We start from the raw sequence: 23577 nt of genomic DNA, 5'->3' as shown, positions 1-23577 counted from the left end.
TATTTAGTTGGCCTTTGTCTCTTTCCCCTAACCATTTTCTAGTCTTGGGGTTTGGGAGGTTTTTTTCTATTTTGTGATTTTTCAACCTCCATTACTGTAGGGTTTATTTTTTGTTCTTGGAGTAGGATGCTATGCATGCCTGCCAGAAGAACTAACAAATCAAGGATGAAGTTACGACTGACTTATTAGATCACTGGAGAAGGACGAAGAAACCAGGCGAAGAGGGTGACCTGCAATCGGATGAAAACAACCATGGGGAAGACACTGGAGGACCTTTCTGGACTAGCACAAAACCAATTTCTTTACAAATCTGCAATTCATCGAGTCGCTAGCACTCGAGCATGAGTCGATGGCACCTAACAAAATTTGTGCTGATTTCTGCAAAAATTGCTTTTATCTACAATAATTATTGTCATTTCATCCATTTGGGAATATTAACCTGGTTGCCAGTTGAATACTGCTTAAAACTTTGTGGGCTCTTTCCACCCAATTTTTTCAGCTGTTGAAATAACACATTGTGTTCTAAGAATCAGAGCCTGCTTCAAATCCCTGTGATCAGACGTTTTTCGTAAGGCTGAGTGTAGTCGCACCAGGGTTTTCAAATGCTCCAGCACTTGATTTGCATTTGGAAAATGTATTATTTGTCATTAGGAAGAAGACAAAACCAGTGCTTTTGGACCAGCCCATGGAGCTGTATTTGTGGTGTTTAATGTTCTTCTTACTGGTATACTTATATACTGGTAAATATTTTTAAAGAAATAACATAGTGTTCTTTAATAACTTGTAGCTTATGTAGAAGGTCCTTCCCTCCGGGACTTTTTTTAGTAGGACTTTAGCTCTCTCCTTTGTGAGGTTGAGAAGGAGAGGTCCTTGACGTTGCTTTCTTTTTCCAGCAACTGCTAATTCATTAGGGTTGGCCTGGTTTCAGTCTTTTTTGAAGATTGTCCTGAATGGTCTGGAATCTTCATTGCTTCTGTTGCCTTCTGGGGCTTCACAAAGTGATCTTTCATGTAATTAGTTTGTCATATATTTGTAACCACTCTAGAGTTTTCTTGTCTCGGGGAATTAGTTATTTGATTGATGATTGTTCCTTTTAGAGCAGAGATTTCATTTTGTTTAATATTTGGGCATTTAATCCCTATTTACAAAGACACGAATTGTTGAACATATCAACAATTGACGTGCTGTGGGTGAGTCTGTCCCTGCATTGTCCTGAGCCTCCAGAGCTACAGATTCTTAATAAACTGTGGTCATAACATAACATAAGAATTTATTTCTATACTGCAATACCGTGAAGTTCTGTGCGGTTTACGAAAGAAAAATAGTTACAATTTAAATAATAATAATAATTGATGAAGTACTTTATTTTATTTATTTATTTTAAAAATTTCTATACCATAAATCAATAAAACAGATAAGAACAAACAAACATAAACAAATAATCCTCAGAAAATCATATAAAAATTGCCCAACAGAAAAACAATCATGACAATTGGTATCTAGAAAAATGCTAATTTTGTAAAACTACCCTTGTCACAGCATTTTTGTAACTGACTAACTAGTGAGTTCCACAACTAGTGAGTTTGACCCCCGCAAAGCAGAACAAATATATTTTCAGCTGTTTCCTAAATAATTGGTACGTACTGAAGGTCGCAATTAAAAGATTTAAAGATTTAAATCCTTATCCCAAGATGCTGCTTGATAAGACAGAAGACGATAATGGTATCTTTTAAATGTACGCCCTTTAACAGATGGAAAAATGAATAATGCGTGTGACCATCTAACATCAAATTGTAAGAGTCTGCATCAAATTGTAGGAGTTTGGCTCATAGAGTTGGTACCATTTTGGTACTATGGAAAAAATTTTGATTGTGAGGCATTTAATACATAATATAACATAAATTTTTATTTATATATTACAAAAGCCTTTTGGTTCTATACAGTTTACAAAAGAGGTGGACTGAGCAATGTCGGTGAACTCCAACAGAACTTAGGTGTTGGGAACGCTACCCCACATGATATTTCAATGCACTCACCTCACAGTTTACTGGGATAAGGTTTGACATACCATCTCATCCATATTGAAGGTCTTAAAATTATTGTCCTTGGTCAGCAGGGCCTCAGGCAATCTCTCTCAGAACAAAATGCCTCCTCAATATATTAGTATTTTTGGCTATCAAGAACGTACTCCATTCCTGGAAGAATTTATCCAATGTAGTATTCACGGTCTGGTGGAACTACCAAATTTGAAGGTGTAATCGCAGGAAAACATCATTCCACTGGTGCAGTTCTTAAAATCTGGAGCCCTGTCCAGAATTACTGCGTTTTAGACTATTGACATACAGTAATTCCAAATATATTGTTCAATATATAAATTGATCATTTTTGGGGGTTGGGTTAACATGTGATGTCGTTGAGTGTGTTCCTCCATGTTCACAAATATTTCTCCTGCTGATAATGTATTACTATGTATTACTTAATATATGTTATCACATTGTCAAGATTTGTACAGTTAATTTGTAAGTTTATTAATTTATATTATAATATTAATAAAATCTATTTAAAAAATAAATATTTGTTAAGTGATTTAGCCTTATCTTTATCAGCTTCTACATATTTCTCCCATTCACATTTGAGACTCACAATGCCACATTTGCACGTCTTTCTATCACTGATATAGCTAAAAAAATGTCTTTCCCCCTCCCCCCCCATTTTATCATGTCGGCTATTTTTCTTCCATTTGAATCTTTGCTTTCCTGACTACTCAACCAGCCTCTTTTAACTTTTCCAGATACTTTTGCCTGTCTTCCTCTTTCTACGATCTTTTGTAGTTTATGACCTTATTTATTTGACTTTGTAGCCCATCCTCCTGGAAGAGTCCAGAACGGGTTACAAATTTAAATATATAGTATAAATTAGAGTAGAATGAGCAGAGACTTCTTACAGTGGTAGTACGGTTGCTATTCAGTACACAAAGATAAATCTGACATAGGTGTTTGGATTAGTTGTGCATGCTGATAGAAATGAAACAGCTACACTCTCTGATTGGTTTGTTTTTGCATATGATTTTTGCCGAGACTATGAAATTGACCAAACTATAAAGATACTAGGAGCTACCCTTGTCAGACACCTAACCTGGAAAAGCATACAGATCTAATGTTCAAAAAAAAAAAAGTATTTCAGCCCCATGGAAGCTCCGCACCATCAAAAAATTATTTGATGAATCATCCTTTCGATTACTCGTACAATCATCCATCTTGAGCACGCTGGACTACTGCAACATTATATATCTGGGAGCTTATAAGAAGACACTCCACAAGCTAAGATTAATCCAAAACACTGCAGTCCGACTCATCTTTGGATTAAAAAAATGGGAACATATCACCCCATACTTCCAAATACTCCACTGGTTGCCGGTGGAATCCAGAATACTCTTCAAGCATGCCTGCATCAGCTACAAAGCGGTCTTTGGGATGCTACCAACTTACCTCGCCTCCCAATTCTTCCTCAACTACCCTAGTAAGAACTCTCGCAGAATAATTCTCTTTAATTACCCATCTCTAAAATCATGTCACTACAAGAAGTTCCTTGACAGAATGCTATCGTTCCAGGCAGCCAAACTGAACACATGGCTTGTAAAACCCATACTCGAGGCCGCATCATACGCTGACTTCAGAAAATCTCTGAAGACTTGTCTCTTTAACACAATCTGAGTTCTCTTCCATTGACAATTTTGTATGCCTGAAAGCGCTTTCTCTTCCAATTACCCCTCTTACCCCCATTGCATGTATATTGTTGTAAACCTCTCTTTTTCTCATTGCATGCAGCTTCTTGTAAACTGCCCCTAACTCATGTATCCTGTTGCAAACCGCTCCGTACTTCTGTATCCTGTTGTAATCATTTGTTGCATGTTGCAAACATCACGTACTCTCGTTGCTTATATCTTCTTGCAAACCGCTCTGAACTTATGTATCTTGTTGTAAACTCATGTTTTTTTGTTGTAATCATCGCATTCTCTCAATGCATGAATCTTGTTGTAAACCGCTTCAAACTTATGGTCTAGCGGTATATAAGAAATAAAATTATTATTATTATTTGCATGGAGTCCTGCCTTCACATTTTTTGTCTTGTCTTTCAGGATCCACGGAGTAAACACAAATTTAAAATTCATACGTATTCCAGCCCTACGTTCTGTGATCACTGCGGCTCACTGCTCTACGGCCTCATTCACCAAGGAATGAAATGTGAAAGTAAGTCTGGCCCTGGAGGGCTGCAGAGTCTCAAGTAGAAGACAGCAAGGTCCCATTAAACAGCCAGACCTTAATTCAGATGCTCTCTCCCTGTTGTGCCAGAGGGCTGCATATCAAGGGGGGAGGCCATTGCTATTGGGGACAGTGGGGGAGAGGCCAAGGCTGAGCACTAGGAGGTGGTGGGGGGAGTGGCACTTGACAACCGTGGTTAGCGTGAACAAGCAAACAGTGGAGACTTTCAAAACACAAGCGTACTTCTCAAGTTCTCAAGTTTATTTATTCTTGATGAATCGCCTATTTAAATTGCTAGGCGATGTACAATAAAAATAACATATATTAATAAATTAAACAAGTACAATGTTAATGGTGACATAAAAACAGATTTGTTGTTAGTTAAAATTTAACACACTTAACAAACTGAGTGTAGGCATAAGTATAAAATAATTTTGTGGGTAAGACATACGAGACATGTGTGGATAAGAGGGGGAATAGTTACAATTTTTGATAGAAGAGAAGAAAAAACATAAAAGGGAAGAACAAAAAGGGGGGTTATAATAGCTGTTTAAAAAAAAAAAAAAATTGATTTGTGCAGTGACTCGGCACTCACATGTTTCGGCCTAAACGGTCTGCCTCAGGAGCCTAATTATTAACACAGTATATTTTGCAGAATACAGCATATCACATGTACAAACTGTCAACCCTCATCATGATTGCTTTCTATAGTGTCTGGTTGCTCTCACTTCCTCTCTCGCCGCACAAATAAAGCAAAGTTCTGAATTAAACAAGTATACAGTGATACCTCGGTTTACGAGTGTTTTGCAAGACGAGCAAAACATTTGCAAAATTGGTGCCTCTGAACGTGAACGTGAACTCGCAGGCCTTGAGCATGCTCAGATGTTCAAGGCCCAGCAGACGAGGAGGCCGATCTTCAAGAGTGCCCAGATGAGGGTAAGAAGCGGCGGGGGGATGCCCAATTGTGTCGGGGGGGATGTCGGATCGTGTCGGGGGGGGGGTCGGATCATGGCGGGGGGGGTGCCGGTTCGAGGCAGGGGGGATGCCGGATCACAGGGGGGGGTGCCTGATCGCAGGGGGGGGGGCCTTCGAGGGGAGCAATGCCGGTTCTCAGGGGGGGGGGGAAACGCATCAAAGCGAGTTTCCATTATTTCCTATGGGGAAACTCACTTTGATAAACGAGCATTTTGGATTACGAGCATGCTCCTGGAACAGATTATACTCGTAATCCAAGGTACTACTGTACTTGTGTTTTGAAAGTCTCCACTGTTTGCTTGTGGAGGCGATTCTCTTGGTTTTTCTTGTCAGAGTGTCTAGAGCTTCAGCCTCAGTACCCTGAGTTTGTGGGTTCAAATCCCATGCTGCTCCTTTTGACCCTGGGTAAGTCACTTAACCCCTGAGTGCCCCAGGTACGTTAGAGTGTGAGCCCACCTGAATGTAAAGCACTTAGGCTATAAGTGGTAGATAAATAGTTAAAATACATAATAAATGCACAATCAAAACGGTTCCCATGGGGCAGTAGAGGATAGCGATGGTGGTGGAATCCTGACCCAGCATAGTCGTTCATTAAGAATGAGTCATTGATGGAAACAGTGGACTTTGTCTTGACTGAAAGAGAGGATCTGGTCACTTTTTCACTAGGGAATGGAAAAAATTACCCATCAGAGTGCAAAGGTAGTATGGAATCGACAGAAGGGATGTAAAAGCACCATCAGGGGAGCCCTTTTCTCCCTGCTTGACACTTTGAATAGCTAATTGAGAGGTTATGGACCAGAAGCCGAAAGTTCAGTAAGATTCACTTCCCAAACTTGACCCTAAGAATAGCAATGGAACGATGATCAGTTCAGTGTCCGCATCCCATACGGGAAGTGATGGGGCAAATAGTGGCTATTGACAGATCCCTCAGAAAGGACATGCTGCATGTGCTGGGAGTTGGCGCCATCTTGAGGCTGGTTCAAGCAGTGCTTGAGAGTCCTGCACAGGTTTCACTATGTGAGTTTGGGAAGAGTATATCAGTTATCAGACATTCTGGATGTATCTCCTTTCTGTGCTTATACCTTCAAAGTGGCAGCAAACAATGAAGTGTATTCTCGCCCAGGTTTATACAGTTTATGCTATGTACACTATTTATTTTAAAAATGTATTTCTCTCCTAAATCCTAGGCGATTTAGTGTTAACGTACATAAAACCAATCTCCATATACATGACAGACATTCCATACTCTTTATAAACATAATTCTGACCCTTATGATTTAACAAAGTGTTCAAATAATTTGCAAACAGATGGGTTTTAAGTAATCTTTGAAAATGATCCATATGGCAACCCATTTCAAAATTTTGTGCCAGCAGCTGACTGATTTGTGGTTGCATAATGCACAGTATTTATCGTCAGCCGCAGAGCTCTTTCCAATCTCCATTTCCTCCCAGGTACATAAACAGCCAACTCTGGATGGAAATAGCAAGGTGCTTTACCATCATCAAAACAGTTGTTTTCACTGAAGCAAATCTCTTCTTTCAACTGCCTTTTGTATGATCTTTAACGAATGTAACCTCCATTTTGATATTCCTAGATATAATCAAAAGTCAGTGCTGTAAGATGAAATTTGCACCCTGACTTCATCTGTGTTGGTTATTTTTTCTTAGCATGTATGATGAATGTTCACAAGCGCTGTGTAGCAAACGTTCCCAGTCTATGTGGAACTGACCACACAGAGCGACGAGGTCGCATTTACATCAAGGCCAATGTTGACAAAGAAGTTCTCACAGTCTTGGGTAAGTTGTTAGACGAGTCTTTCCTGCTCTTTTCCTTCTTTTTCAGGTTCTGGTTCATAGCTATAAAGCAGTAGTGGTAAATGAGTGGTTTGGAAGTGTCCTAGAGCATGTACAATTGCTTTTATGTGCTGGAAAAGTGACTGATGGCCTGTGCAGTGACGAGCAGCTCTCTGTGAGTGCCTCAACTGAGACAATTATGCTGTGAGCTTGTTTGAGTAATGGCCAGGTGTGGTCCTCAGACCAAATGTTACAAGATGCTGCTGTTCATGCATCACGTCACTTCTACAGGTACCAGGACACTCCAGTTGCATATGGTGATAATTCCCTTTACATCATTACACACTTCGTCCTGTGCTGGCTACATCTTAGTAAGTCAAATTGACCACAGTTGGACCTTTGGCTTGGCTCAGAATGGCTTTTTTTAAGTTCTTATATTTCAACTGTACATCAGTGCAAAGCAATCAAGAAAAACAGGCCAAACAAAATCTCTAAATGATGACTCCCATGAGCACATCGAAATACAATTCTGTCATCATAATCTGTTTAGAACCTGTTGTTTGAGCTGCTAATGTAGGCTAAACACCATATTTCACATTTAATCATAGGGAAACCTCTGGGGGTTATGTATTAAATCTAGCGGTGTGCATTCAGACAAAGGGCCCATTAAGATGTCTTTTTGATTTGGTTTTTTTGGGCTACATTTGGACTATAGCTGGATTTTAGTCATAATTATAGAGTGTGGTCTCAGTTACACAAAGTATACAGTACATTGGAGGTTACCCTGTGATTAAATTTTGAAATATGGTGTTTAGCTTATCTCAGCAGCTTAGATAGGCTGCAATGATGACTTAGCCTTTAAGTATCAAGATTTCTGGTTTTTAAACAAAATATTTTGATATAATTGGGTTTTGGCATGTTCATAGGATTAATGGTTTAGGGGCCAAACTCTTTATCAGTTCCTTAATCCCAAAGCAAAGGCTAGGCATGTCTGCATTGGAGTCTGAGTGAGCCCTGGCCTGGTTCCCCACTGTTCCTCAGAGAAGAGGGACTAAGATGGTTAAGGGGCTGGAGGAATTGCCGTACAGCGAAAGATTAGAGAAACTGGGCCTCTTCTCCTTCAAGCAGAGGAGATTGAGAGGGGACATGATCGAAACATTCAAGGTACTGAAGGGAATAGACTTAGTAGATAAAGACAGGTTGCTCACCCTCTCCAAGGTAGGGAGAACGAGAGGGCACTCTTTAAAGTTGAAAGGGGATAGATTCTGTACAAACGTAAGGAAGTTCTTCACCTAGAGAGTGGAAGAAAACTGGAACGCTCTTCCGGAATCTGTCATATGGGAAAACACCCTCCAGGGATTCAAGTCAAAGTTAGATAAGTTCCTGCTGAACCGGAACATACGCAGGTAGGGCTAGTCTCAGTTAAGGCGCTGGTCTTTGACCAGAGGGCTGCCTTGTGAGTGGACTGCTGGACACGATGGACCACTGGTCTAACCCAGCAGCGTCAATTCTTATGTTCTTATGTATGATGTAACATAGTTAATAATGGCAGATAAAGATCTATGTGATCCATTCAGTCTGCCCGACAAGTCACATTTATTCTCAACACAATGTTGAAGCAACAAACAAGTAAGTTCCAGTATAAGATGTTAAGTTCCAGTATAAGATGTCCCCTCCCCCCCTCCCTGCCTACATGAGATAGGTAAGACAGACGTTTTGATTGTGGTATAAAATATACATAATTGCACCTGAACCTTGCCGCATATGGGACGGAGACTGTGGAAGTCTGCCCGGCATCAGCTACACTGCTGAAGTCATCGTCAAAGCTAACTCCAGCTCCTACCGATCTGTCTTAACTTATTCAGCATACAAACCATAGAAGTTCATCCGGCAGCATCTTCATTTTCCCGCTGCTAGGGCTTCCATTTAGTATTCAAACATTTTTAATGATGACTTATAATGTCCACAAAACCAGTATCACAAGATTCTCAACGCAGCATATCCAGAATACAACCTCAAGTCTCCATTTTAACTTAGACATTCCCCTACTTTTCAGCTCCCTCCCCCCTCCCCATATCCCAGTTATTATTTAACACCCAAAGTCAAATAGAGACCTCTCCCCACGACTACAACAAACAACAATCCGAGGCCCTGTTTTCTTATGGACCTCGAACTAGAGGTCTGAACCGGGATCGCGGGAATCCCGCAGGGATCCCCCCAAGTCAATGGGACTCCCACTGGGTCCCCTCCCAGGCTCACGGGACTCCCATGGGGACCCCCTAAGGCCGACAGGACTCCAATGGGGATGGAACTGGGGTTCCTATCCTGACTCGAGGCCTACCTATTTTCCAGTCCAGCACCACACTGAGCTCCCGACGAATCAACAGCAATAGTCTCTGTCACGTAGGCATGGAGCTCAGCATGTAACCTTAGCACAGGCACACATTGGTTCAGCTGCAGCAGAACTGGCCAGTCGCAAACGACCTCAGAGTTCTAAGGCCAGGGTGAGGAGAAGAAAGAGTGAAAGCTAGCATGAAGAGAAAGAGTGAGGTGACAGGGAGAGGAGGGGGAGGCACAAGATAGCAGAGACAAGTAAGTAGTCAGTATGGCTAATATGAGAACTATACACAGGTTCCAAATGCAATTGTCTAGATACTTTTGAATTATTGAGAATTTTTACTCTTGAGAATAGGAGGGGAAGACCTCAGAAGCCTGCACCATCAAGAATATCAATTCTCTAATGATCGTTCAGCAGGACAGGTTTTTAATCATAGGTCTCATACGCCCCTCCACACCGGTTAACAGCTTAATACTCCGATTATATATTTAAATCCTTTGCTCATTTAAACCGGTGAAAGAATGAAATGCACTTATCTGTGGTTAGGAATAAGAGCCCTTATTCCTAACCACAGATAAGTGCATTTCATTCTTTCACCGGTTTAAATGAGCAAAGGATTTAAATATATAATCGGAGTATTAAGCTGTTAACCGGTGTGGAGGGGCGTATGAGACCTATGATTAAAAACCTGTCCTGCTGAACGATCATTAGAGAATTGATATTCTTGATGGTGCAGGCTTCTGAGGTCTTCCCCTCCTATTCTCAAGAGTAAAAATTCTCAATAATTCAAAAGTATCTAGACAATTGCATTTGGAACCTGTGTAAAGTTTGTTTGTTATCCACAGTAAGGAGGTTCAATTCCATTTCAATCGTATGGTAATATGAGAACTAGCAAAAGGGACAGGTGACGACCATCATGAGGGGTCGGGAGAATGAGGCAATAGTGACATGGAGCATGGGATGACAGGTGGCTAGAGAATAAGGTGGCAAACATGTCAGCCAAGGTGATAGCCTTCCACCTTGGGCAGAGAGGTAGGGAGAGTGAAGTGGCAGGCTGGATGGGGTGAAGGGGTAGGGAGAGTGTGGTGATGCTGACAAGGAAGCAAGTGGGCCAGTGTGAGGAGTAGGGACTGAGCAGGATCGATCTGTTTTTATCTGGCTTCAGTTTAACAATGGGGATATTGATGTTCTAATGCTCACTGCAGTGTTTATGATGCTCCCTTGCTGTGTGACTCAGGGATTATTACTAAAAATATTTTTTTATAGAGGGGGGAGGGTGTAAAAAAAATGATTGTATTTTATTGTTGGTTTAAATAAACTAAGACTTTAAAAAAGAAAAATATCAAAACTTTCTGAAGTAATTTCTGCTTTTTATGGGGACAGGTAACTTTTATGGGGGGACGGGCGGGGATGGAGGGGATTCCTCATGGGGACGGGTGGGATTTCTGTCTCCGTGCAACTCTCTACCCCAAACAAATACAGCCATAGGTTGCAGAATCCATATACCCCAACCAACAAGTTAGCAAGAGCTGTTCACCCAAAGAATCCTACTCCCTTCATAGATTAACTGTTACTCAATCCCCCAAACTTAAGCGACTAGATTGCAAAGACTCTCCCCAAAATTATACCTCCACCCCTCCTCCACATTCCCACAGTATTCTCCCCCCAACAACCCCATCCCCATCCCACCCCTTTTCCATCCTCACAATTATTACATAGGACTAGATTCACTAAGCAAACCGATTGTGTACCGATCGGTTTGCGACCCTGACACGATTTACTAACCTCCTGGCCAATCCACGCATGCAAATAAGGGTAAGCGGCATGCAAAGCAGGAAGGACACGATTCGCTAAACTTTTTCAGCAACTGGGCTAGCCGATCCAAAAAAAAGTGACTGGTGGGGGACCAGTCGCTCACGATCTTTCCTGCTCTCTGCCGACTTCTCCTGCCTTGCTCAGCCCCGACTCTCTTGCCCTGCTCAGCCCCAACTCGCTTGCCCTTCCTTGCAGTGCAAGCCTATGGTTTTAAAACCCATGGGTTTAAAGCGGGTTAAAACCACAGGATCGCGAAGTAATAAAAACAGTCAGCGAAGTAATAAAAACAGTCAGCTAAGTAAAAAAAATTTAAAAAGCTCTGCTGGGCACGAAGGGCCAGCGCATGTGCAGACCATCTACAGTCAAGGAAGATGGTCTGCATATGCTCAAGGATCACTCCCCAGCGTTCCGTGCGGTTAGTGAGAGGCGTGCCAACGATTGTCCCCATTTGCATGAAGGCCTGTAGTGATATCGTCGGCCCGCCTGCAATCGCCCACGGATCGTACACGGATCTCCAGGTTAGTGAATCTAGCCCATAGTAAGCGACACCCAGTAGACAATAAGATCTCCAAATAGGGACCCCACACCTTCATAAAAGTAATTGTGGCCTCTGTGGCTTCCCGTCCTGCCAATGTATGAAGGGAGGCCCTCCAGTGCCACTCATTAGGTGGCTCCTCTTCAATCCAGTTCCAAGCCACTAACCACATTTTACAACACAACAGTCTCTTCTCCCTAGGCAAGGCTGCGAAGGCACCAGGTAAGTCCAGCACCATTGCTCCTTTGGACCCCACAAAATGAACCCCTGGGGCTTCCATATAAGCATCACTCCTGCACATCATAAATGAAGTTACAGTTTTTGATCTTTTGAGTTTTGTGTCGATACTATCCCACCCAGTGAACTCCATCACTGTTCAACAGGAAGGGCATCTACCACCCTCTCCGTGAAGAAGTATTTCCTGATGTTACACCTAAGTAGATATTCAAGAGAACTGGCGAGAAAGCTGCTAACATTTCAACTGAAACAAACTGGCTAGGTTTTCAGTTTAAAATTCACCTAAATTCCAGTTGGTTAGATTTTGATTGGATGGGAAGTGGTTCCCCCCAGCTAAACTTAGTCCTGGGAATTAGTGTAAAGGAGTTAGAACATAAGAACATCACACCAATGGTCCATCTAGCCCAGTTTCTTGTATCTATAGTGGCCAATCCAGGTCACAAGTACCTGGTAGAAACTCAGATAGTAGCAACATTCCAGTGGCTTCCCTTATGTCTGTCTCAATAGCAGACTATGGACTTTACCTCCAGGCACTTATCCAAACCATTTGCTAAGCTCTTTGATTAAAAACATAATTCCTCCCTTTTGTTTTAAAAGTATTTCCATGTCATTTCATTGAGTATCCCCTGGTTCATTTTTGAAAGGGTGAAAAATCAATTCATTCTTACCCGATCAACAGGATTTTGAAGACCTCAATCATATGAGCCCCTTAATTTTCTCTTTTGCAAGCTGAAGAGCCCCAACCTCTTTAGTCTTTCCTCATATTAGAGAAGTTATATTCCCTTTATCATTTTGGTTGCTTTTCATTGAACCTTTTCTAATTCCGATATGTCTTTTTTGAGATGCGGTGACTGTGGAGCGATACAGAGGCATTACAGTATTCTCAGTCTTAATTACCATTCCTTTCCTAATAATTCTTAGCATTCTGTTTGCTTTTTTTGCCGCTGTTGCACACTGGACAGAAGAATTCAACATAGTTTCTAAGATGACACCCAGATCTTTTTCTTGGGTACTGACCCCCAAGGTAAACTCTAGCATCAGGTAATCTATGATTTGGATTATTCTTCCTGATATGCATCACTTTGCATTTGTTCACATTAAATTTCATCTGCCATTTGGAAGCCCAGTCTTTCATTTTCCCAAGGCCGTCTTGCAATTTTTCACAATTCTCATTTGTTTTAACAATTTTGAATAGTTTCATTTGCAAATTTAATCACCTCACTCATTGTTCCAATTTCTAGATCATTTATAAATAAGTTAAATAGCACCAGTCCCAGTACAGAGCTCTGTGGCACTCCACTATTTATCCGCCTCGATTGAGAAAAATGGCCATTTAACCCTACCCTCTGTTTTCTGTCCAATAACCAGTTCCTAATCCACAACTGAACATTGTCTCCTATACCATGACTTTCTTTAATTTTCTCAGAAGTCTGTCATGAGGAACTTTGTTAAAATCTTTCTGAAATACCTATCTGATCTTAATGATATAAAAGACAACAAGGACCCACTCCCCTTCCATTCACTGCAAAGTAAAGACATCTACACCATCCTATCCAATCTTAATGCTAATGGTGTCTTATATACCACTATATCTTCTACTGGATTCAAAAAGGTTTACAAAAAGATCACAAAATTTTACAAAGTATGGATAAGAACAAAAGGCTTGGGGCCTAGATATATTCCAGCTGTCCCTTCTCATACCCATCACTCCTTCCAACCTTAAGCTTGAGCAGATTACTCTTGATTGATTTAATTTGGAAGTAATAGCTAGGTTGGAGTTCATAGCAAGGATTCAAACTCCACTACCCTTCCCTCCTATAGTGGTCACTCCACTGTATATAACTCATCTTCTTCCCAGTGTTGAAGTTGAAGGGTTCCGTTTCCAGTTGGAATTTGATGGATTGTTCTAATTGGCACGAGAGAGGAGTAGTAATTGTTTCCCAACATCTCCTCTCTATATTTTCTTCATTTTTTGCTGGGGATAACCCACAATAGCAATGTAAATCCTTGACATTCCTCGATACTTTGGGCTAACCTGATCGACAATTTACATGGCTTATACTGCTGCATGTATAGTACCACCCAACTCTTTAGGCAAAGATAGGACTTTATGGGACCGCAAAGGCATTCTTCTTTTCCATATAAAACCAAAGAGCCTCATTGCAGTTCTTCAAATCTACTATTGGTATTTCATATTCTGTGAAGGGGCAGACTTCTGGTGAAAGTTCAGCCATTCAGAAGTTTCAAGTTCGATTAGGCTCCCTCAAATGTTTCCCTCGACCCTGAAGAAAGGTTTCACTATGAAACATGCACATCGGGAGAGGTGAATGAAGAACAGATAGGTACGTTAGATAGATTGTGAGCCCACCAGGACAGATAGGGAAAATGCTTGAGTACCTGATTGTAAAACCGCTTAGATAACCTTGATAGGCGGTATATAAAATCCTGATAAAACTTGAAACTTGAAACAGATCACTAGAAAGATAAGTGACATTCTTCGGATATAACTATATAGAAAATCAAAATAGTAACCAAAAATAAAAAATGTTTAAAATTAGAAAAATGAGTCATAATTAATAAAGGCTGGACTGACGAAGAGTAAAGCAACCGGTAGCGTTGTGCCCGGCTGTGGTCTGAAGGTCCATAGAATTGATATGAACAATTATTATTATGATTGCTAAGTACTTTTACCATCTACCTTAGGTGAGATATCAAATAAGACAAAGTGCAATATAATTTGATTGAACATACAACAGCGGGTTCTATATATATACATGATTGGCCTTTCTGTGATGGACAGCACATAGTTCAGTGATTGTACCTCACTTTTCACCTGTCTTATTACAGAACTGTATCTTTGATTGCCTTATTGCTAAAATGTGTGATATACCTTTTACCCAGCAGATGGCAGCAGATTCTTGCAAGTTTTTTCTTTTTTTTTAAATTCTTTATATTTATTGAAATTTTTACATTATTCACAAGAATATTCCTTTTGTACAAGTAAAACAGAAAATGAAACAACTTAAACATACTCGCATACTGATATAAGGAAAATAGTCCATCTTTCTTAGACCACTAACTCAAAGGGGGGGAGGAGATTGAATAAATTGAAGAGATATCAAATTTAAGAAAATGACAATAAACATGAAAGACTTAACAGCATTTAACTCCCTCTTTCCTTCCTGCTCTTAAACATTCCCAGTAGCCAGACCTTTCAAATCTAAAAAAGTTCTGGTGTATAGTAGACGTATTTAACGCCTTGATATTTAATCAAACATTTACATGGATAAGCTAATAAGAATGTTACTCCAAGGGTCAAAGTCTCTACTCATAGCTAGGAATAATTTTCTTCGCTTCTGCGTTGTTCTCGTGACGTCAGGGAACATCCATACTTTCTATCCTAAAAACACTAGTTGAAGATTTCGGAAATACAATCGCATAATTGCATTCATATCTTGTTCGAAGACAAAAGATATAAACAATGTGGCCCTCTCTGTGGATTCAGAAACAGTGGTTTCTAATAATTTAGTAACATTGAGAGAGTCTGTTGGTAAAAATCCCTCTGCACCTGGGACGGTTCCTTCAATTTTCTTTTTTGGCAAATAGTAGATTCTATTAAGTGGAGGTAAATGTTCAGGGGAAAACTTTAGTATTTCAATTAAATAACTTTTCCACATATCAATAGGTGTAACCCCCAAGACCTTCGGGAAATTCAACAGACGCACATTTAATCTTCGGTTATAATTTTCCATTTGTTCAATCTTTTTACTCAAAATTGTTTGTTCCTTTATCAAATTGTTAGTTATAGCTTGAATATTTACCACATTGTTCTTAACTTCTTTTATCTCCGTTGAAAAGTCTCCTTGTTTTTTTCCAAGAATTTATCCAAAGCATCTACGGTACTTACAAGTGTTGTCAGTTCTTGTGAAGATCTGGCCACCTGGATATTTAACCGTTCGAGATAGTCCCAAATCTTCTCGAGGGTAATCGCCTCCGGCTTTGTTGATTCAGAGCTAGCAACAATGCTGGCTCTCACTGCTCCCTGATCTCCTTCCATTCTTGCGAGTCCAAGCCCCTGATACGGGGTCTTCCCAGCGCTTGCTTCCGCAGAAAGAACCTTCGATTGGACCGCAAGTTGAGCAGGGTGCGGGAGCGACACAGGCTCCAGAGGGGAGAGAGAAATCTCCTGCTTGAAATCCCCAGCCGCTCTTCCGGCTGGAGAGAGCCCGAGCCTACCTCTCGGAGCATCGGGTCCAAAAGAAGCTGCGGCAAAGTCCAGGATAGAACGCTGGATAGGTGTAGAAGTCCAGGCCACAGCGGGCTCAGCATGGACACTACCCTTCTGTTTAGAGTGAGGCATTGCAAGGTACGTTAAAGGAAAAAGCTCCTAGACTGCTGGTAAAACCGCCGGCTTCACGCTGCCGCCATCTTGACTCCTCCCCCCTCCTCTTCTGAGTCCAAAGACCTAGCAAGTTTTTTCTTATGGGAGCTAATTTCTGAAAAATGGTTCCATTATACAATAGGACTCTTAGAGCTCCATGTTCACAGATGTAATAAAAACTTTGCATGTCTGTGCAATTTATGCCACAAAGCACACAGTGTCGCCACCTCTAAATTTTGTTTATAGCACATATGATAAAAGCTGCTTCAGCTGTCTAGGACTAATGTCTGTGAAAAGCTGTGAGGTCAAGCAGTGGGACAGCAAGAACCATTTGCAGATGGATTTCTAGGAAACTGCTTTATACATCATACATGTTCATCTCCTTCGGATTGATGAATTCACTAATTATGGTTTCAGTGAGGTAACCCATTTAGATTTCTTTTCTTGTTCTCATTTGTTAGTCTTCCATGTACGTCTAGAACTGTGCAATCTGAGGCCTTAATCGGTAGCTTTTTGTCTTTCTAATCCCACTGCTATGATTCCTTTGTTTCTGATACCCCAGAACACGTATTGTATGTTTCCTGGCCGAGGGATTTGAATTTAGTTCACATCTTTAGTTCACCTGCGAGGCACCGGGGCACAGTCCGCAGTTGCAGGCAAGGCCCAGCGTGGAAGACCCGTTTCAGAATTTCGAGTTCACACCTGGCGATGTCTACTACGAACTGGCAAGACTCAAGGTGAACAAAGCCATGGGACCGGACAATCTACACCCCAGAGTGCTCAGTGAGCTGCGTGATGTCCTGGCAGAACCGCTATCAGGACTCTTCAATCTCTCCCTAAGTTCAGGGAGAGTCCCCATAGACTGGAAAACAGCTAACATCATTCCACTGCACAAAAAGGATTGCAGGGCATAGGCTGCAAACTACAGACCGGTGAGTCTCACATCAATAGTATGCAAACTCATGGAAACACTAATCAAACGTAAATTAGATGCAATCTTGGATGAGGAGAATCTACGGGATCCCAGTCAATATGGATTCACCAAGGGTAGGTCCTGCCAATCCAATCTCATCAGCTTCTTTGACTGGGTAACAAAACAACTAGACTTGGGAGAATCCGTGGACGTCGTATACCTAGACTTCAGCAAAGCTTTCGATAGTGTCCCGCATCGCAGGCTGTTGAGCAAGATGAAATCAATGGGGCTGGAAGAAACACTACATGGGTCAATGACTGGCTGAGTGGCAGACTTCAGAGGGTGGTAGTTAACGGTACCCTCTCTAAAACATCGGAGGTGACCAGTGGAGTACCACAGGGTTCAGTCTTAGGCCCGCTCCTTTTCAACATATTCATAGGGGACCTAACTCAGGGGCTTCAAGGTAAGATAACATTATTCGCTGACGACGCCAAACTATGCAATATAGTGAAAGATGTCAATTCACCTGATAGTATGACACAGGACCTACATTTGTTGGAGCTTTGGTCCTTGACCTGTCAGCTGGGCTTCAATGCTAAGAAATGCAAGATCATGCACCTCGGCAGCAGAAATCCGTGCAGAACTTACACCTTGAATGGTGAGACCTTAGCTAGAACTTCAACAGAACGAGACTTGGGAGTGATCATCAGCGCAGACATGAAAACTGCTGATCATGTGGAGAAGGCTTCATCTAAAGCAAGACAGTTAGGTTGCATCCGCAGGAGTTTCGTCAGCCAGAAGCCTGAAGTCATAATGCCATTATACAGAACCATGGTGAAGCCTCATCTGGAATACTGTGTGCAATTCTGGAGGCCATACTACCGAAAAGATGTGCTGAGAGTAGAGGCGGTGCAACGAATGGCCACCAGGATGGTCTCGGGGCTCAAGGATCTATCGTACGAGGAAAGGCTGAAAAATTTGCGGCTGTACTTACTCGAGAAACGTAGGGAGAGAGGAGACATGATCGAGACGTTTAAGTATATTGCCGGCCGTATCGAGATGGAAGAAGAGATTCTCTTTCTCAAAGTACCCTCAGCCACAAGAGGGCATCCGCTCAAACTCAGGGGCGGGAAATTTCATAGCGACACCAGGAAATATTTCTTTACCGAGAGAGTGGTTGATCCTTGGAACGAGCTCCCGGTACAGGTGATCGAGGCAAACAGCGTGCAAGAATTTAAGAGCAAATGGGATGCCCATGTGGGATCCCTTAGAGGGTTAAGCCAAGGGAACCTGTTACCAGGAGTGGGATCCCTAGGATAGTAGACTTGGGGGTGGGTCAGTAGAGTGGGCAGACCTGATGGGTTATGGCCATTATCTGCCGTCATCTTCTATGTTTCTATCTTTGCAGATCAGTTACATTCAGGTGCAGAGAGGAGTTCCCTGTCCTCAGAGGGCTTATAGGCATCTGTGATTGTACTGAGGCAATGACTTGTGCAAGATAAGTAGGATTTGAACTGTGGCTTACTTGATTCTCAGCCCTCTGCTCTATCATTGCTGTCCTCCTTCACTCAAAGCTGCCGTTGTGTCCACCCAAAAACTTAAAACATTACCAAGCTGCAATAAGCGATGTCAAACAGAAAAAAAATGTGATAGCAAAAGCCAGAAAGATGCTTGAGTGCAAGGAAAAGGAGGTCTTTGGCCAGATCTCATTTAGAGGACTTGGTTCAATTCTGGAAACCACCTTCTACAAGATATAAACAAGATGGAGTTGGTCTATTCTGCTTAATGCTCAGATAACTTTTGAGACTTAAATTGCTGCAATTTGTGACATGTTACAGTGTTAATGTCAGTAGCTATTGGATTATCCCGCCCACCTTGATGATGCCATCAGTGTGGGACTACATAAAACCCTGAAGTTCTGAGGCATCATGCTGTAAAGGCATGCCAAAGGAGAGGTTTGGGGAGGGTGGGTGTGCAATAGATAGCTTTTGTGGGAGGGAGTTTTTCTCCATTTGTAGTGGGGATGGAAGGTATGCTTTTTCTGGGATGCATGTTTTGTATAAGAGACATTTTAGATCTTCTGTTCATGATAGGAGGGATTTAATTGTGCTTACTCCAGAGGGTGGACTAATCAAAAATAGGCCCCAATATCCAATCCTATGGTACTTAAAAGATACCTTAAAATGGGAGGTGGGTTGCCTATGGTCACAACCAATTTTCCCTCTAAGCTGAGCGCATGAGCGATCGCTCACTATTTTCAGTGGCGTCGCTCATACGTTTTCTCGTGTCGCTGGCAGAGGTGAGAGGAAGCGGTGGCGGCGTTGGTCTGCCCTGCTCGCCTTAGTGTATTTTAAATGGAAAGATGCAGCAGCGGCTCCTCTCAAGATCCCCGACTGCATCGGACTTCCGACGCAGGTGGGGATTCGTGAGAGGAGCCGCTGCCACATCTTCAGTGGCGTACCAAGGGGGGTGGGAGGTCCGCCCCGGGTGCAGCCTTAGGGGGGATGCACAGTGGGCCAGGTCCGGATCTGGCCGGCTGTGCACCCCCCCTAAGGCTGCCGTCGGAGAGGAAGTTCAGGCCAGTCAATTGCTGCCTGGCTGGGCGGAACTTCCTCTCCGACGGCAGAATTGACGTCAGGGGAATGCTGGTCGGCCCGCCGTTGGGAAGCAGAGAGCTTCTGGCAGCCGCGGCTTTGGGGCCTGTTTCCCCCGATGGTGGCAGCAGTGGCTCTGTGGAGGGTAGGGAGAAAGAAAGAAAGAAAGAAAGAAAGAAAGGGGGCAGGCAGGGAGACAGAAGGGAAACAGAAAAAAAGAAAGGGGGCTTCAAGAGAGAAAAAAGAAAGAAAGGAAGATCAGGGAGAGAGGAAGAAAAAGTTAGGGGAGGGAATGAGGTCTGGAGGAGAGGAAGCATACAGGCTGAAAGAAGGGAAGAAAGATTGGATGCACTGTCAGAAGATGAAAGTGCAACCAGAGACTCACGAAATCACCAGACAAGGTAGGAAAAATGATTTTATTTTAAATTTAGTGATCAAAATGTGTCTGAATTTATATATGCTGTCTATATTTTGCACTATGGCCCCCCTTTTAATAAACCACAATAGCGGATTTTAGCGCAGGGAGCCTATGAGCGTCGAGAGCAGCGCTGGGCATTTAGCGCAGTTCCCTACGCTAAAAACTGCTATTGTGGTTTAATAAAAAGGAAGGGGGGTATATTTGTCTATTTTTGTATGGTTGTTACTGAGGTGACAATGCATAGAGTCATCTGCCTTGACCTCTTTGAAAAACCCTGGAATAGGAATGATAATTAACATTTTCTCAGCGTATAGTGTGCTTTGTGTTTTTTAATTTTATTGTTGGTAGATCATTTTGACTTGGTCATTTTAAAGTAGCTCACAAGCTCAAAAAGTTTGGGCACCTCTGAGCTAGAGCGTTGAAGCTGTGTATTTCTATTTTATCCCCCCTTTTACAAAACTGTGGAGCGTTTTTTTAGTGCCAGCCTTGGTGGTAGCAGCTCTGATGCTCAGAATTCTATGAGCGTCAGGGCTGTTACCACCGTGGCTAAAATCCACACTACAGTTTTGTAAAAGGGGAGGGGTTAGTTTGTGATGACACGTTCCATACTAGGCGAAGGTGTTTTCTGTGTTCTGTGTGTTTGAAAGACATGGTTTTCTGTTAGGATTGACGGTGTAGGATTGATCTGTGCTGGTCTGGCTTGTTTAGTTTTACAATGGGTGTATTGATGTACTGCTCACTGCAATATATAAGATGCTGCCTTTTCCTAGGTACTCATGTTACTAAAAATCATGTTTTTCGTACAGATGGGGGGATGCCAAAAAATGATGGGCCCCGGGTGTTACATATGCTAGGTACGCCACTGTATGTAAAGATACCAGAAAGCTGGCGAAGCAAAATCTTTAAGTAAATTGTTATTCTTCTAAGTTTTGAGTATTTAACCCTCCCACAATCTCAAGGGCACTTGTCCTCTGCGCCTGCTCATAAATTTGTGGAGTATGTAACTTGTCGCTCATGCATATTTTTTTTTGCACACACCTCATCAATCCTTAAAGGGAACATTGATCACATCCTGGACCTTTTTTTAAAAAATATGTGAGGTTGTAAGCGCAAAAGAGCCACTCCAGAGGAATTGCTCTATTGGTCAATCACGCAGCCAGAGGCAGGGCATAATAGACCAGCCACACACCATCATCGGGTTACTCCCATTCTGTGCGTTTACAGTGAAAACAAATCAAATAAGTGAAACGCACTGTGCTGGAATTAGAATGTAAGTATATAATATTTCAGAGCCCATGTGCAAGGCTGATCCCCATTTTAGCCAAGATCAGCAGACCCAATGGTGAGCAGGATTCCAAAAACATTAATAAAGTACAGTATTTTTCGCTCTATAAGATGCACTTTTTTTTCCACCCAAAAGTGGGTAGAAATTTCAGTGCGTCTTATGCAGCAAAGACGACCCGCCCGCCCACCCACCCTTTTAAAACACCCCCTGCCCCCATAGTACCTTTTTAAATGCCCCTTAAGCCTGGTGGTTCAGTGGTGTATCAGATGGCAGGAGCATGCTTTTTGCGTTCCTGCCTGGGCCCGCACCAGTTTGTGAATGGCTGCTGTCAATTCTCACGAGTCCTGCGAGAACTGACAGCAGCCATTCACAAAGCAGCAGAGGCAGAGAAAGCACGCTCCTGCCGTCTGATACACCGCTGAACCACCAGACTTAAGGGGCATTTAAAAATGTGGGGGGAGGAGGAAAAAAATTGTTAGTCAGCTAGGATGGATCCTTTCCCAGCCTACCACTAGACCACCAGAGGTAAAGGGGGGGGCAGGGTAGTGGGACAGAGCACGGAGCCTGGCAGGGAAGGGGGGGACAGGGTGTAGAGCCTGGCAGGGAGTGTGGGAGGCTGGGTGCACAATTTGATTCAGAATATTTTTTTTCTTGTTTTCCTCCTCTAAATCTAGGATGCGTCTTAAGGTCAGGTGCGTCTTATAGAGCGGAAAATACGTTACTTAGCTGGAATCATTCAATGCCAGAATAAAGGTGAAAAGCACTCGTTCCACTGTCAGGTTTCAGTAAAAGGTCTAATCAAGCTGGGTTTAAGGGCTAGAGCCCCTTCCTCAGGTTGAAAAGAACACCGTTTGTACCTGGGAATGCACGAACAGGCAAGGCAAAATGGTGGGGCAGATTCTGCAGACAGAATTTCAAAGGCACCTAACCAGAAGCTAGACCTCTAGTGAATAAGAGGCCTATAATTTGGGATTTAATGCAACATCTTATGTTGCATTTGTTAGTCTTTACCCAAGGCTAGTAGATATCTTTCCCATCAGCTATGGGTGGAGAAAGAAGGAGGTGGGGTTGCGCTACTCTCTAAACCTTCAGAATGTTCCTGTGTAGGAGGGGAAGGGATGTCTATTAGTTTTGTATTTGCCACCTTCAGATAGAGAGGCAAAGGAAGCATTATAAGCCTAATTCTATAGGTGGCGCTCAAAATTGCACGAGGAAATGTGGGCATGCATGCAATTCAGTTGAATAACAAGCCAATTAGCACTAATAATCAATTGGCATCAATTCAAATGTATATGCACATTTTAGACACTGGGCTTCAGCTGAGGGAGCGCAATCATGGGAGGGTCTTTAGGAATTGATGTACAGCTTTATAGACTAAGGGCTGCTTTTACAAAGGTGCGCTAGTGTTTTTAGCGCACGCTATAGTGCGCACTACCCGAAAAACTACCGCCTGCTCAAGAGAAGGCGGTAGCGGCTAGCATGCGTGCCATTTTAGCGCGCACCTTTGTAAAAGGAGCCTTAAGGGAGATCCTAGGAATTTAGGTGTGAGACTTTGCCCCAGGTTTTAATTCCTCACACCTAAAATTGGGCAAATGATATTCCATAAACTCTGAGCACCATTTATAAAACGGTTCTTAGTGTGAAATTTGATTGGTGTATAGAATTTTGGCCTATATGAATATTTTCTGTTTATTGGATGATCCAGTAGTAATGGTTTGAGGTGATTTTAATTGTTGTTTGGATGATGCAGCTAAAGACAGAGATTCTGATTTTAGCTTGTTGTTGGAGAAAGTGGATTTCTGAACCAACTTATGAAATGATCGTCTCGGAGGATTTCTATCCATACCATATATTTTTCTTCTATATCACAATTTTCAATGTGGTTCACAATAAGATTTGTTGTGATGTGGTTCATGAGGAGATTCTAGATCAGAGGCCATGAACACTGGTTGAAGGTTGGTTGTTATTTAGTGAGTAATGTATCACTGTCACGCTTGATCTAGACAGGTCATAGAGTATGGTTGTCCCAG

At 42.3% G+C, this 23577-nt stretch overlaps 1 protein-coding gene across 2 annotated transcripts in view; it reads left to right on the top strand.

The window, feature by feature from the left end:
- The window catches only part of PRKCB (protein kinase C beta), a 209194-nt gene that overhangs the window by 100993 nt on the left and 84624 nt on the right, over window positions 1-23577 (top strand). For both annotated transcript variants that reach the window (XM_033914500.1, XM_033914499.1), the window contains exons 4-5: window positions 4139-4250; window positions 6906-7034. In XM_033914500.1, the coding sequence (XP_033770391.1) occupies window positions 4139-4250; window positions 6906-7034 (241 nt within the window). The remainder of the gene's footprint in view (window positions 1-4138; window positions 4251-6905; window positions 7035-23577) is intronic.

Source organism: Geotrypetes seraphini, chromosome 11 (genome assembly GCF_902459505.1).
Source record: "Geotrypetes seraphini chromosome 11, aGeoSer1.1, whole genome shotgun sequence".
Classification (NCBI taxonomy): Eukaryota; Metazoa; Chordata; class Amphibia; order Gymnophiona; family Dermophiidae; genus Geotrypetes; species Geotrypetes seraphini.
Note: the sequence above shows the minus strand (reverse complement) of the source record. Positions and strands in the feature narration are given on the sequence as shown.